Source organism: Boleophthalmus pectinirostris, unplaced genomic scaffold (genome assembly GCF_026225935.1).
Source record: "Boleophthalmus pectinirostris isolate CB_2022bp ecotype Guang Dong unplaced genomic scaffold, ASM2622593v1 HiC_scaffold_8, whole genome shotgun sequence".
NCBI classification, from domain to species: Eukaryota; Metazoa; Chordata; class Actinopteri; order Gobiiformes; family Gobiidae; genus Boleophthalmus; species Boleophthalmus pectinirostris.
Genome location: NW_026571515.1, coordinates 15191565 through 15207770, shown reverse-complemented (window position 1 = coordinate 15207770; position 16206 = coordinate 15191565). Strand labels below are relative to the sequence as shown.

Genomic DNA, 16206 nt, shown 5'->3' with positions numbered 1-16206 from the left:
GCTGGACGCCGCTCTCGGCGCTCTGCCTTCGGCTGTGGAGCGACGGTGACACCGGTGTCTGATCTGGTTGTGTTTTTAACCAGAGATAATTATTATTTGTGTAGACTAGAGTGTTGACTGTTGAGTTGAGACTAAAGTGCAGTCATGTCAGTGCCGTCGCTAACTTTCCTACTGCACTCGTCAAAACTGATAAAACACACACAGTCATAGATGTACAGACACCACAATATAACGTTAACGTTATGTACATTAATGATGACTAATACAATTCACTTTTAAACTATTACTTACAGTTAAATCCGCGGACAACAGGTGGATGCTGCTTCTTTCCATTCAGGTGGAAAGCCGGTTTAGCCGCGGATCCGCGCATTGATAGTACAAATCATTGTGTCAAAAACAAAGTGTTGTGTTAAAAGTACTTTCACAGTGCGGATCTAAGATGATTTAACCGCAGATTCTCTCTGTAACAGCAGGCCATCCAAGGGTTAGGGTTAGCAACAGTCAGAAAGCGAATACGGAACAAATACGCAGCGGACGGACAGTGGGGCGGATTTGGCGGACCGAAAGCGGATCCGCTGCGGAGCCTGATGCTAGTAGGGAAAATAAACTATCTCGTAATTACGAGATAACCCCCACCCCCCCACCCCCCAAAAAATCTCGTAAAAACAAAATAAACAATCGTAATTACGAGATAATCCCCTGCCATGGACAGATTCACACAGTCACGGAGAGAAAAGACTTGACAGCACAATGTTGGTTTCATAGATCTAGAAAAAAAAAAACCTCTTCTGTAAAAATGATTGATAAAAACACTCGGGACTCAAGACTCTGGACTCTGGACTCCAGTGGTTGCGAGTGTAAAGTACAGTACATTTTTTATAAAGCCTCGAGGTCTTCCTTAATAAATTAAACTGAAATAAGATAAAATAGCTTTGTGTTGTTTTCCTTTAGAACAGTAAGAAATATGGATATTGTCATAAATAATTAAAGCACAGTAGACTTAGATAAACTTGAAGACTATATTAAATATTATGTCATTGTATGTAACGTTATCTTGAAACCAAGAAATAATTCAAAACATCTGGAGTCGTGTCTTTCCAATTTTAATAATTTATGTACAATTTTCAGTACAGTTATGACGTGAATAGAATCAGAAATGTTGCTGTCCAGACTGAAATAAATTATAGCTCTTTCAGTGTAAAATTTTGTTCATGATGAATTGTATTTTAGATTTTTATTTGATTTTATTTTTTTTAAGATTTTTTTTTTTTTTTTTTTTTTTTTTTTTTTTTATTCACTGATAATGATGAAGTTGAAATATTGTATTTATGGAAATGAGAATAAATTAATTTAGATTTTTTTATGTTTAATGATGAATTGGATTGTGGTTATTTTAAGGAGACACTGTTAATGATGAAATGTAGTTAGAGTTGTTCATTTGTATAAAGTTATTTTATTCTGTAATGTCTGTGGTTGACGTCAGTCGTGACGTCACTTCCCGTTTGTTTTCTCTGACTTTGGCACAGGTTGTTTTCCCTGTGGAGTCCTCCGTTCGCGTTCATGTTAAAAAAAAGTGAGTATTTGTGTGATGTTATTATATTATCATTGTGTTTATTTGTGTTTTTAACTCTTATATTTGTACATACAAGTGCATCTGTCCAGTTTACTTCAGTTGTTCTTGGTCTGGCGGGTGTTAAAAGCATCCTCGCTGATATAACCGAGCGTAACCTGACACCAATTAAACCCATAGACGCGCGCGGTGTCTGGAGCGCTGCAGTAGCGCTATTAATCCGACAGAGGGCGCCAAAGACCACTGTACCGTTTCAAAATCCCAGCGTTCGTTTGTTATTAAGTGTACATATATATATTATTTTGTTATTAATGTAACTTATTCATACATACGTTTTATATCATAATTCTAACATTGTTTTTGTTTCTTTTGTTCTTGTTTTAGCCACATACATGATCCATAATTTCGACACTCGCCCGTAACCTTCAGTTCCAGTTCCGTATGAAGCTGTAATTACAATATCTGCAATAAAGTTCTTTTCTCTGTGCCCACGCTGTGACTGGAGCCCCTCTCGCAGATCAGGTTAGTAAACACCACAGTGCCTCGCTCAAGCACAACTGCTCTTTTTTTTTTTTTTTTTTATGAATTTTGGACTGCAGATGGAAAGAAGCTTGTAGTAAAATCTGGCGCAGAGCATTTTTTCTTTCTGAGATTAATGTTTTTTGTGCACTGTTATATAATAAATAAATAAATGAAGACAAAATAGAAAAGTGAGTCGTTGTCGGCAGGATTCGAACCTGCGCGGGGAGACCCCAATGGATTTCTAGTCCATCGCCTTAACCACTCGGCCACGACAACTTGGTCTGTAAGGGGGCGCTGTGGGACATTTTATCAGTTTTAAACGCCACAATTTTGTCACATCTTTGTATTGACAGATGAGGTGCCAGATAAACAACAGTCTCGTTATTATAATCAGAGGCCTCAGAGTGATTTGATTTTCTCTCAGTGTAACATTAAATTAGAGTAATGTACTTTAAGAAAAATAATAATAATTACATGTAATAGATGTCAACAAAACTGTAATTGTACTAGCCAAAAAAAAATAAATAAATAAAATTTAACTACTTTCCTGGTTATTTAGTCAACAAAACTGTAATTATACTAGCAAAAAAATAAATAAATAAATACAATTAAACTACTTTCCTGGTTATTTAGTAGACTACCTAACTCATAACACAAGTTTCTAATACACTATAATTCCAATAAATAGAGATGTGCACGTCTCAAGAACAATGGGGTATAAACAGACAAAACCTTTTTTTTTTTTTAATGGTGCATTATAGTGAGGGCCCCAAACTCGAATTCGCCCAGGTTCCCCAAATGTCTAACTCTGACACTGTTTTTATTATTTATTTATTTATTTATGTAATTAATAATCACAAGAAAAATAATAATCATATGTAATAGACGGCATCAAAAATGTAATTGTACTATCAAAAAAGAAAACTACTTTTAACTCAAAAGACAAGTTTCCAATCCACCATAATCTCAATAAATAGAGATGTGCATGTCTCAAGAACAAAAAAACAGACAATAAAATAATATATTAAACAAAAAAAACTGTGAATTATAGTGAGGGCCCCAAGGTCAAATTTGCCCAGGGCCCCCAAATTGTTACAGGGAAAAACAATGTAACTCTACTTACATGATACTTTCACGTTGGTCGGTAATGATGATATGTATTAAGTGTTTTATTTATTTATTTATTTTGTATTTTTGATTGTATTATTGGGAGAATATAGCTCTAAAAGTAAACTATGCGCCGTGCGGTGGTGTATATTAAAAATACTTACAAATAAACTTTAATCTGTTACAGCACATATAACATTAAATGAGAGTAGTTTACTTTTAAACAATAATCGTTACAAAAATAATAATAATCATGTCATGGATGTCAACAAAAATGTAATTGTACTAACAAAAAATAAATAAAACTACTTTCAACTCAAAAGACACGTTTCCAGTCCACCATAATTCCAATAGAGATGGGTATGTCTCAAGAATAATGGGGGGAAAAACAGACAATAAAATAATATATTTTCAAAAATAGAGAGATGTACATGTTTCAAGAACAATGAGGAAAAAAATAAAATAATATATAAAAAAAAAAAATAAACAGAGATGTACATGTTTCAAGAACAATGGGGAAAAAAATTTAATAATATATAAAAAAATATAGAGATGTGCATGTTTCAAGAACAATGGGGGGGGGATAAGCACTGCTTATCTGATACTTTCACGTTGGTTGTTAATGATAATATGTATTAAGTTTTTTTTTTTTATCGTATTATTGGGAGAACTTGGCTCTAAAAGTGTGCCGTGCGGTGGTGTTTATCTGTATTATAAACACTTCTCAATAAACATTCAGCTGTTTTAACAAGTGTGTCTGGTATTTTATTTCCTTACTTTTGATTTGTGTCATCTTCCCTGGTGGTCTAGTGGTTAGGATTCGGCGCTCTCACCGCCGCGGCCCGGGTTCGATTCCCGGTCAGGGAACATGCTTTTTATTTTTTTATGAGCTTTTTTACTTTAAGGGGCTGCATGTTAGATTTAGATTTAAAATTTGTGTCGCCAGTGTCGATGCTGAAAAACACTCCAGGGAGAGAATTCTGGAGGTTCTGAGTTTTCACACGAGGCCTGTTTATAAACTGAAACCAAACCTTTATCTTCATGGAGCCCAAACCAGACCAAGTGAACTGAAACCATGTGTCAGCATCATCTATAAAACAAATACTACACAGTCATATGGTTGTTGTTAATAATGTTCTTTTGTGATTGTAAGAAGTAAAAGATTTTCATTCTGCACTCTTCTTTCTTTTTAATTTTCTGGGTATTTATGATTTGATTTGTTTGTATTGTGATTTTAATGTATTTCTAATTCTGTAAATGTATTTATGATGCTGTAAATGATTTTGTGTAAAAATTTTTCTATACAAATAAACCCGCCTTGCCTAATAGTTGTTATCTTTTTAACAGAAAGAGCAGCGGCTGCACACACTTCCTTTACAACATGCACTGATTATTTTCACACAGTTTGCATGTTTTTCTTTACTGTGGTGCTTTTACATTTGAAACGTGAGCAATGAAATGTTATTTATTTGTCACCTTGTATTCTTAAGGATATTTACAGGGATATTTATCTAGTTCAGGCATGTCCAAACTATGGAGCATGGGCACAAATTTTTATTGGCCCTTCCAGGTGAATTGGCCCAAATGACCTTATATCATTTATGAATTAACTATTTATTGCAAGTTTTTTGAAAATCTACCTTGATAAAGCGAATATTTAATATTTTGTGTTTTTTTTTTTGAGGATCTTAGCATGAATAAAGTCTGAGGGCTCATTCTAACGTGATAAACCTGCAGATATTTCAATTCTTCACTGTATTGAGCACCAGTCTGTGGCCCTCAATCGGCCTTCTGCTTCGTCTGTGTTTAGACATGTGGCCCTTGAAAAAAGTTTGGACACCCCTGATTTAGTTGCTTTTCCAGTCAATATTGTGAAGTGTGGTTGCTGGATGGCACTAGATTACAACTTCTACAACTGGCTACAGCCTCATAGTCAGACTTGTTTATTGTTAACCTGGTTCTGTATTTAATGTGCACAGATTTATTTCATGAGTTTGCATTTTGATTTGTGGTGCAGTAGTTGTGAACGAGAGAACTCTATTGAACACTGAATGTTTTCTACAATTCGTCTATCATTCGTTCATTCGTTTTTCAATATAAAACTAAAAATAAGAAAATAAAAAAACGATTTTCTTCATTATTTGTCTCTAAAACCAAAACAAAAAAACAGATAATGATTTGTTTTTTCAGTTTTCGATTTTGTATTTAAATTAAAAATGGAAAAAACTGATAACGAGCGTTTCCCGTTTACGTGACTTCCATGACTGCGATGCCAAACTTTTGCACTGCATACGGACTGAACCAGGACCGATCCAGATCCGGGACCAGACCGGGACCGAAACAGAGACCAGAGCGGACTCCGAGTCTCTGCGGGGTTCGAGCCTCAGCTTCAAGTTCCGGCCCTGCCATGGGCTCTGAGCCTCCAGTCTGGTCCCGGACCTGGATCAGTCCTGGTTCAGTCCGTATGCAGTGCAAAAGTCCAACATCACAGTCATGGAAGTCACGTGAAGTCATTTAAACACAAAATCGAAAACTGAAAAAAGGAATCATTATCTGTTTTTCATTTTGGTTTTGGAGACAAATGAAGAAACAGTTGTTTGTTCATTTTCTTATTTTTGGTTTATATTGAAAAACGGATGAACGAATGATACACAGATTTTCTACACTCACCTTTTCAAAAGAAACAGGCCATCACATTATTTAAAGGAATGCCTTTTATTGATATTCAAACATTTACAACAAAACCAAAATTATTTAATTAAATCACCAGAATTTTCCACATCTTCTGATCCCTTTATTTTTCTACATCAGCTAAAGGCCCAGGCCCTAGATAAAGCTATTCTCTACAGAGGAGCAGCCGGACACAGGCCTGGCTCTGTGTGCTGTACTTTAACGCAAAAACAATAATTCATGAAGATTCAAAAGTCTCTCCAAAAGTGATCAGGAGTCCAAGAAACCCAGGATCGAAAATAAAATAAAACAGAACGAAATGAGCTGTGATTTCCGTTTGCATCGTGCTCGTCTCGAATCAAAATCCCGACGAAATAAAAGGCAAATATCGGGATCGTTTCGTTGTAACAGACTTGGATCATGGCGACTTATTCCAGACGTCAGATTAAATTTACAACGTGAGATTCCCCAGAAAAAGGCGGCAAGATGACAAAACAAAACAGAAAACATGACATTTAAATTTACACTTGCAACGAATCTGAAGGATAAGCATATATTTAAAGAGAAACTGATAATAAAAATAATAAAAGCCCAAATATTTTGCACTAACTTATCAAGAATTTCTGTAACATTGACGTTTTTGTCGATAAATATTCCACACGTCGAGGAAAAAAAGCCGACGATACAAAATGTTATAGCTGTAAAACAATTAGCAACGTAATTCTACAATCGAAAAATGCAAACGATTATATTTTTAGCCATTTGACACGTTCCGTTTTTGGCAAAAACTGTGTACGATTTGGCAGCGAAAATGTTACATATGGCGTTTTGATTATAGTAGGAGTTTTGCCGGATTAAAAAAACGGCAAAGATTGGGGAAAAATACAAGGATTTATCTAGGAAATGTACAAAAAACGAAGAAAAAACGAAAGTAGCGAAAGTGACGGTGCTACACGACTGTGCTGTGTGTTCACTTTTCGAGGCGATTTAAATAAACATTTGAAACTTTTAAGCGAATTTTGGCCTCATGCATTACGATTACGTCGCGTCTTTACGGTTTCAGCAGGAGTGCGTCATTTGGCAAAGCGGATTTTTCCAATTTCTTACGTTTTATCCCTCCGAAAACAGCCTTAACCAAGCTCCCTTTCGTCACTTTACGAAACTTATTTTTTAACCGAAACTGAAATTATTTAAGCGGTGAAACGTTTTAAGTAAGGCCTGTGGAGATGTGTCGACATTCAGGTTTTGTGCACAGTAAATGGCAAAATCAAGCATTAAATAAATTAGTGCATTGCGTAACTTTTTCGGTTGGAGGAAAGGTCCGTCAGCTGCTTGTTTCTATGGATATGTCGTTGGTCTGTTTGGAATGGTCCACATTGTGACATTAAACAGCTATTTTTACATTTACGGTATTTTTCGAGCTACAAATCACACTTTTTTTCATGGTTTGGGTGTTTCCTGCGACTTATATACTAAAATTTTCACACTGAGGTTTCGAGAGGCTCTAGTCTTGTGTGTCAGTGTCTAATACGACTATTACTCCTGTACCACTGTCACTTCGCTCTACTGTGCATGTCTCCTGTAGAAAAAGCCGCTGTCCTGCTGCAAATAGTGAAATATGCAGCCGAAAACGATAATCGAGCAGCAGAAAGAAAGTTTGGAGTGAGCGAGAAACTTGTGAGGGACTGACGGAAAGTGGAGATGAAGAACACAGCTTCACGGCAACCGGGAGGATGCACCATGAAACTTTCCTGAAGTCACTGGATGAATTGTCAGAGTCTGGACTTCAGTGACACCGAAACCATCCTGTCGAGATTCAGAAAGGCCCGAATAATTCTAACTGATGCTGAGTCTGATGACAGCGACACAGAAGAGGAAGCGGCGCTCTGTTTACATCATGGATCTATGGCTTATTTGCTGAGGTTGCACAGAAGTGACACCGAGGATAAAGAATTGAATGGATTTAGTGATTTGGAGTGAGATGGAGAGTTTGGTAAACTTGTTCTGTTCTGTTGTTTAAGTTATAGTTATCTGAAGAACTGTTCATGTGTGACATTAACAGTCTGTTGTTCTCTGTTCTATTGTTTTTACTAGAACTTGACTTTTAAGATGAAACGTCGGTTCCTGGTCTCTGATTTTCTAAAACACATTTCCCCAAAAATGTATTTTTTGGCTGGTGCGACTTATACTCCGGAAAATACGGTAATCAATTACAGATGGTTTTGCAGCTCAAAAATACATAGAGAAGTCTAATGCCGTACAGCGAAACATTCTAGTCGAAGCAATCACATCTTCAAAAAAACAAACAAAAACAAAACACTGGGCGGACCCTCCACAAGAAAAGTTACGCAATGCACCTTTTTAAAAAATAAAAAAACAAAAACAAAAAAGTTCCTCTTAAGAAATACTACAAATCAAAATGACTGATACGTTTAACTTCAAGCTTTAAAAGGTGCACTGTGTAACTTTTTGGTTGGAGGAAGGGTCTGTCACCTGCTTGTTTCTATGGATACATCATTGCTCTCTGCCTGGAATGTTCCACAGTGTGACATTAAACAGTTCTACTTTACATTTATTCATTTACAGATGGTTTTGTAGCTCAAAAATTGATAGAAAAGTCATAACGTCGTACTGCGAAACATTCTAGACTAAGAACTAACATCTTCACAAGAAAAGCACTGGGCAGACCCTCCACTAGAAAAGTTACGCAATGCACCTTTTTAAAAAATAAAAAACATAACAAATCAAAACAAAAAAGAGAAAAATTACGCTTAAGAATCGTTATAAATCAAAATTACTGATACGTTTTACTTTAAGCATTAAAAGGTGCACTGCGTAACTTTTTGGTTGGCGGGGGGCGTCTGTCACCTGCTCGTTTCTATGGACACATCACTGCTCTCTGCTTGGAATGTTCCACAGTACGGCATTAAACAGTTCTACTTTACATTTATTCAATTACAGATGGTTTTATAGCTCCAAAAATACTTAGAAAAACATTCATTCTGATTGTGAGCGGGGTCGCCTCTCCACAGATCTGACCTGTAAATTGATCTAGTTTGGGGTCTGTGAAGATAAGACAGAAAAATCTAACATCGTAGTGTGAAAAATTCCAGTCGAAGCAAAACATCTTCACGAAAAACGCATTTGACGGACACTCTGGCAGAAAAGTTACGCAATACACGTAAAAAACAAAACAAAAATGACCCTTGAGAAGTGCTTTAAATCGATGGCCCAAATGAACTAAACTGGCTACAACTAAACTTTTCTATTAAAAATACAGTACTGTGCAAATGTTACAGAAGAATTTATGCCTTAATTACGAACAGGTCCAGGTTTTAAACGAGTCCGGGCGTAAAAATATTCCGGGCGATTGCGAGACGGGACCAGGGACCAGAGCCTTCGCAGGGGCTCTAAAGTCAAATTCCACATAGTTTTATCCAGTTATTTTGTGCGACATTTAATTTATTACAGACAAAATGTGTTAATTATGGGTTTTTGTTCATTTTATTTGAGTTTAATGTCAGTTTTTTATTGAAAATTCTGAATTATTCTGTAAGCATCTGGCAAAAATGAAGACTCTTGTGAGCTTTAAACTCAGTTATAATGTTGTTCCCTCCTCAAAAAACAAACCTGGAGTCGTGTTTTGTTTCATTCACACAAGTTTGAATGCTCTGTTCCACCTTGTAATGTCACAAAGCTGTAGTTTTCAAGTTAACATATTCTTTTACAGGGTTCCCACTCTTTTTCACTGACAAAATTTCAAAACATTTCCAGGACTTTTTCACGACCTAAAGTGAATTTTCCATGACTTTACAGCACCTACATGCATAGAACTGATCAGACTTTTAGAGCTAAATATGAAATGTTAACTATTTCCTCTCATCTTATGGTTTTGGATTACATATTTTTTTTATTGTCGTCTCTTGTACACAAAAGGCGTAGACGTTCAGAAATAATTATAATAGTCTAATGAGAACTTAACAGAACAATGGAGTTACTAATACTAAATAAATACTAAAATTCCATGACTATTCCACGATTTCCATGACTGTTGGAACTCTGCTTTTTTCTTTTGTTCATTTCAGAGTTTGGCAATTCCAGAGCTGAATTTATCTAAATGTTTCTCGTGAAGATGTACGGAGCACTTCCTGTACAGTTGTCCCTCAATCTATCGTGGTTCACCTTTCACGGTCTCGCCGTTTCATGGATTTTTTTAGTACAATTTTGCATACTTTTTTTTTTTTTACAGTGTATGAGTGCGTATTGTGTCCTGATTGGCTAAGAAACTGTACATCGTCAATCAGTCTCCTCCGTGCCATGTCTCCTGTACAGTACAGAATGTGTTCAGTTCGCCAAATTTATATAAATGTTCGATCTCCATCAGTGAGATTCTGAAGAAGTTTTTTTCCCGTCAAAACCCACAATGTCGACGAAACGTTCTGCACCGACAAAGGCTCCTGCGGTCGCACCCAAATGGCAGAGGAAGATGTAACCATCACACAAAAAGTTGGACTTCTGGACACGCTGAAGAAAGGGAGAAGTTACGCGGCTGTGGCAGAGTCCTGCTCCAGGTCAGGTACCTACGGGCAAATAGTTGCTAAAATGGGCGGGTTTTAACATTCTGGAATTTTACGGGCGGGTAGTGATTTCACACAGGCAGGTCAGGACTAAACTAGGACTAAAACCAGGACTAAAACCAGGTCTAATCTTGGATTTAAGAGAGAGAACACCGAAGCAGGGCATCTGTAAAGTGTGATCGGGTAACGACCACGTTTATATTCATGAAATGCAGAGCTGAGCCGGTCCTTTCTCCTGCGGTCACCTCCGAGCCCGTCCCGACAGCGAGTGCTGTTTTAGTCCTAGTTCAGTCCTGAAATCAATCCTAGGTTAGTCCTGGTTTAGTCTTGGTTCAGTCCGTGGCGTAGGCAGCAGAAAAGTTTGATATAATCTCGGGTTAACGGGCGGGTGTGGGTCTCCAGAAATGGGACCCGTACTGGACTCTGCGCTGTAGGGCTCCATTACCGAATACAGTATTACCGTGTGACATCACAAGGTGGAACAGCGTATTTTCCACTTGAGAGAAGAAAAACTCGGCTTAAATATGCTGATTTTTGCATCAAACGTGTGTGAATGAAACAAAACAACTCCAGATGTGTTTGTGATGAAAAACACTGTAAAAAACATAACAGATCAGAAAATAGCTCAGTATAATCAGGATTAGCTGTAAAACACATTCATCTTTGCATCTGTAGTGTACAATCTTTATTTTATTCTATTTTTTTGCACAGTACTGTATAAGTAACCAAACACGTGTACTCAAACATAGCGTAAATGTTGCTATCCTAACCCTAACCTCGCTCGCAGCAATGGTGACAATAGAGCATCATTTTTATATTTGTACATATCGTTAAAAGTTATGTAAAAACATTATGCAAAGCAGTGTAAAATAGTTTATAATACAAAATGGATTTTCTTCACATCCGGGTTGGGGTTTCTGAGTAGTTTGTGGTTGGTACAGCTGAGATGTCATATGTACATGCAGTATTGTAGTAATATTTGTAGTAGTTGTAGTAATAGGCCTGTGTTTAGGAGTATTTAGGAGTAAAGTGTTCACAGTGTGGAGAGCAAAGACAATTAAATGAAAAAAAAAAAAAGTTCCGTAGAGAGCTTTATAGCAGATTCCATTGTGTAGAATAAACAATAGATTATTTTTCTGTAGTGAATTTACACCAAAAAAATTCCAAATTCCAGGTATTTCCAGTTTCATTTCTATTTTTTTTTGGCATTTTTGTGTCACTTTAAACCTCCATTTAACAAAATAAAGGCATCGTAATTCATTTTTATTAGTTTAAGTGAAATTAGTGAAATTTAGACAAGTTTTGGCTCTTGTTAATATATTATTGGTACTTAACAGCAGGGCCGTTGACAGAAATTTGGGGGCCCAGTGTAAGAAGCCTGACCCCTCTAGTGTAAATTAATAGGAAGCGGGGCCAATTTTGTTATTTGTTTTGTTTTTACTTCAGATTTTTTAGGGAAATCTTAAATATAAATGTTTTAGTGAAATAAGTACCGTATTTTTTGGACTATAAGTCTCACTTTTTTCATAGTTTGGGTGGTTCTACAGCTTGTACTCAGGTGCGACTTATATATTAAAATATATCATTTTGCATGGTTGTTATTTTCACACTGACGGCCAACAGAGGGCGCTCTAGTCTTGTGTGTCAGTATCTGCTGCTCCTGTTCCTCCTGTACCACTGTCACTTTGCTCTACTGCGCATGTCTCCTGCAGAAAGAGCCTCTGTCCTGCTGAAAGTTGTGAAATATTCAGCCAAAAATGGTAATTTTGGAGTAAACGAGAAATTTGTGAGGGACTGGGAAAAAGTGGTGGATACTTTAACTCAGACATGTCAAACTCGGGCCCAGGGACCAAATTTGGCCCACGAGATCATATCAAATATGTATTAGAGCTGCCCACCGGTTACAAATAGACTATAGAGACATTTAAAACGTAGTTATTATTTTATATTTTGCTTGTTTTGGATTCACTTTTTAAGCAAAACTCTTATTAAACATTTATTTTAATAAGAAAAGGTTTAACATTACATTTCTCAAAAGAAGAGAAAACATGCAGATGTTGTTGAAATTTTTCAATAAATATTTAGTTTCGCCCATGATGTACTCCCAGTTTTTAATTTTGGCCACTGTGAATTTGAGTTTGAGACCTCTGCTCTAACTGCAATGAAGAAAACAAAAAAACCTAATCACAGTCTCAAAGCTAGATTTAGCTGGAGTTGCTCAGAAGTGACACCGTGGATGAAGAATTGAATGGATTTAGTGATTTGGAGTGAGATTGAGAGTTTGGTAAACTTGTTCTGTTGTTTATATTATAGTTATCTTAAGAACTGTTCATATGTGACGTTAACAGTCTGTTGTTCTCTATTCTATTGTTTTTACTAGAACTTGACTTTAAGATGAAATGTCGGTTCTTGATCTCTGATTTTATAAACTAAATTTCCCCCAAAAATGCCACTTATATATGTTTTTTTCATTCTTCATTATGCATTTTTTGGCTGGTGAGACTTATAGTCTGGTGCGACTTATAGTCCGGAAAATACGGTAGTCTAAAAAACAACAAAAACTTTAAAAGGTGTCTAGGGGTCCACTAATTGCTCGTCTCCATGTGGATGTTATTGCCGTCTCTGGAATGTTCCACGGTATGAAATTAAATCCAAAATCCTCAATTACAATAATTCCTTCTGTGAATAGGTTTGACTCACTCTCCACAGATCTGAACCGTAATGTAGAGTAGTGCTGTAACCTGCTCGTTTTCCGGTTTAATCTAGTTAAAAAATAATAAATTAAAAACTCCATGGAGACAGGCAATCGGTGGACCCTCCACTAGAAATGTTCCGCAGTGCACCAGATTTGAGATTTATTCAGATTTTAGACTTGAGTTCACATTTTGGACAATTCAAAACAAAAAAATAAAGCCCTAAAAATACTAGTTGAATCTATTTTTGTTGTTAATTTTTGGCTCCTGAATCCGCTATAAACCACAGCTCTACAGTTTTGATGCAGACTGGCTGTCGTCGTTCCCCGTTAAATCCCGTTAAAATTAAATCAGATGCCCCGTATGATTTGACAATGTGAGATAATGCCGTTTGTATTCACTGAGCAGAGCTGGAACAGGAACCGGGCCCGAGGGTCCAGAGCCGAGACCCTCACGGACAGCTCCCCCCGGTGGTGCGTACGTGGCGTGGTGTCGGCCGGGGGCGTGGTTAAAGCGAGGAGGAGGAAGAGGAGTGGGAGGAGTGAGAGGTCGGAGGTCAGAGGTCAGAGGTGAGAACAGTACAGTCCGAGCGGGGTCCGGTTCAGAAGGGCGGGTTTTCCTGAGTGGGAGTGGTCTCGGTCTCGCTTGTGGCCTCACCGTTGCCCTTGGGGCCGACGACTTTGTACTGGAACAAACAAGATAGAGGAAACGTTTAGAGCGGGACAAGACGTCACAATATGAGTACTACTAATACTAATGATAATACTACTACCATTACCTACTACCTCTACTAAGAATACAACTAATACTACTAGTACTACTAATAATAATAACACTACCACAACCTACTACCAATTACTACCTCTACTAATATCACATACTTACTACCTACAACCGCTACCACCTCCTGCTACCACTGCTACATACTTACTACCAATACTAGCCCTACTACTACCTACTACAACTACCTCTACTACTACTGACATACTTACTACCTACTACCAACACTAGCACTACTACCTCTACTATATAATATCTACTACTACGACCTCCTACCACCTAATACTACCACTACCCAATACTACTACCTACTACTACTGCCTCCAACCTACTACCTACTACTACTGCCTCCTACCTTCTACCTACTACTACCGCCTCCTACCTTCTACCTACCACTATTACCTAGTACTACTGCCTTCTACCTACTACTACCACCTAATACGACTACCTAATACGACTACCACCTACTACCTCCTACCACCTACCATCATCTACTACTACTACTAATACTAGTACTACTACCTCCTACCACTACTCCTACTACTACCTACCACCTACCATCTACTATTACTACCTACCATCTACTATTACTACCTACCAACTACTATTACTACCTACCAACTCCTACCACTACCACCTACTACTACCACCTCCTACCACCTCTACTACCTCTACTACTACTACCACTACCACTACCACCTACAACCAATATTACTGGCTACTACTACCACCTACTACTACTCCTACTCCTAATACGACTACTAATAATACTACCACTACCTACTACTACCTCTACTAATACTACATACTTACTATCAATGCTACCTACTACTCCTACTACTACATTTTATTAATATAGTACTTTTCTAAACACTCAAAGACTCTGTGTACAAAGAACACAATTAAAAAGAGAAAATATTGGCTGATACAATAAATCAATATCACAGGAAAACAAATAAAATAAATACAGAAACAGCACAAAGTTCTTAGTTTTACAGAAGTGTGCTAAAAAGTTAAAAAAGGCAAAAAAGGAGCTTGTACTTTTTTTTTTTAATGTAGCTGATGTGGCTTTTATTCAGGTACGCTCAATAGTCTGGAAATATCAACATATAGATTTAGCTTTACTGTGACAAAACAACAATAAATGAGCAGGTGTTCCTAAGCGTTCGACTGGGTGTATACAGGCCCAACATTGTAAGCAGCTGATACACAAAATACATTTAACACAAGAGCTAAATAATAAATAAAAGCGAGTCTGAACAAAGAGTTGACCTCAGCACTAAAGAGTCTTTGTTCAGACTTGTAACTATAGTTAGATCTTTTACTTAACTGTTTTTTATTGTGCTTTGTCATTATAGATAAATATAAAAACAAGCCCAGTTCCTGCTCTGTGCTCTTTCAGGACAATAACAGTTTTGTGGTGTTTCTGCGTCCTTTAATTCAGAATTCAAGGCGCACCAGTGTGTACAGTCAAGAGTCTTATCCTGGTTCTGAGAGTGTTCTGATTCTGGTATAATGGTACATGTGTTCACGCAGACCGTTTCCGGTACGGGACGTTTGGTTCGGTGCAGGGCTGAGTTCGCGCAATTTGTGTGTGTTTACGTTCCATCACTACATGTGCAGCTACACGGAGGCTCAGCTCTTTATTATTCATGAGGAAACTCGTCCGTGACTGGGGCAGTGTTTCCCACAGTGCTTTATAGTTTGGCTGGACGTCTTGACAAAAATTGCCCCCGACCTTAGCTACATCCCTCTGAACCACGTGAATCCTCGCAAAACTATGGTCGTCACAACGCAGTCCTCATTTTCGCCTTTTGCTGGCATTTATATATACACAGTCTATGGTGGCAAGTTAGGAACTTTGCTAAAGACTTAACAGCAAACACTGACTGTGGAGCTCTGTCACAGCTTCAGTAAAATGTGGTTTTAACTGTTGAAAAATACATCAGTGTCTCAGAGTGTCTGTTTAGTTTAAGAGCAACACAGACAGACACAGAGGTGACCCCCGCTGTTAAAAAGTGGTTGTATTAAACAGCCAACTGCTTTATTTTGTTTTTAAGTATAAAATATTATTACCTGAAAAGTCCTGTTAGGAGTTTTGGTCATTTTGGGGAAGTTGCTGCTCCTACTGTTTTTGTTACTCGAGTTCACACATGCTCAGTACAGCACAGGTTTGAGAAATCAGGATACTGCGTCTAGGGCTGTCGCAATAACCACAAAAATGAATCGCCGCAGTACTAAGAGGCCCACCACGGTGCATGTTGGGCCACCACAATCACTGCACGTG

General features: G+C 37.4%; 1 protein-coding gene and 2 non-coding genes across 4 annotated transcripts in view; 1 reads left to right on the top strand and 2 right to left on the bottom strand.

Moving 5' to 3' along the window:
* Positions 1–2286: 2286 nt before the first annotated feature.
* Positions 2287–2368, bottom strand: trnas-aga (transfer RNA serine (anticodon AGA)). The gene has a single exon. It is a non-coding gene; the product is annotated as a tRNA-Ser (tRNA).
* A 1626-nt stretch (positions 2369–3994) lies between these two features.
* On the top strand, positions 3995–4066 carry trnae-cuc (transfer RNA glutamic acid (anticodon CUC)). Its single transcript has one exon. It is a non-coding gene; the product is annotated as a tRNA-Glu (tRNA).
* A 1829-nt stretch (positions 4067–5895) lies between these two features.
* tpd52l2b (tpd52 like 2b) overlaps positions 5896–16206 on the bottom strand; it is a 42279-nt gene continuing 31968 nt past the window's right edge. For both annotated transcript variants that reach the window (XM_020940807.2, XM_055166393.1), the window contains one exon: positions 5896–13824. In XM_020940807.2, the coding sequence (XP_020796466.2) occupies positions 13741–13824 (84 nt within the window). In that variant the 3' untranslated portion in view covers positions 5896–13740. The remainder of the gene's footprint in view (positions 13825–16206) is intronic.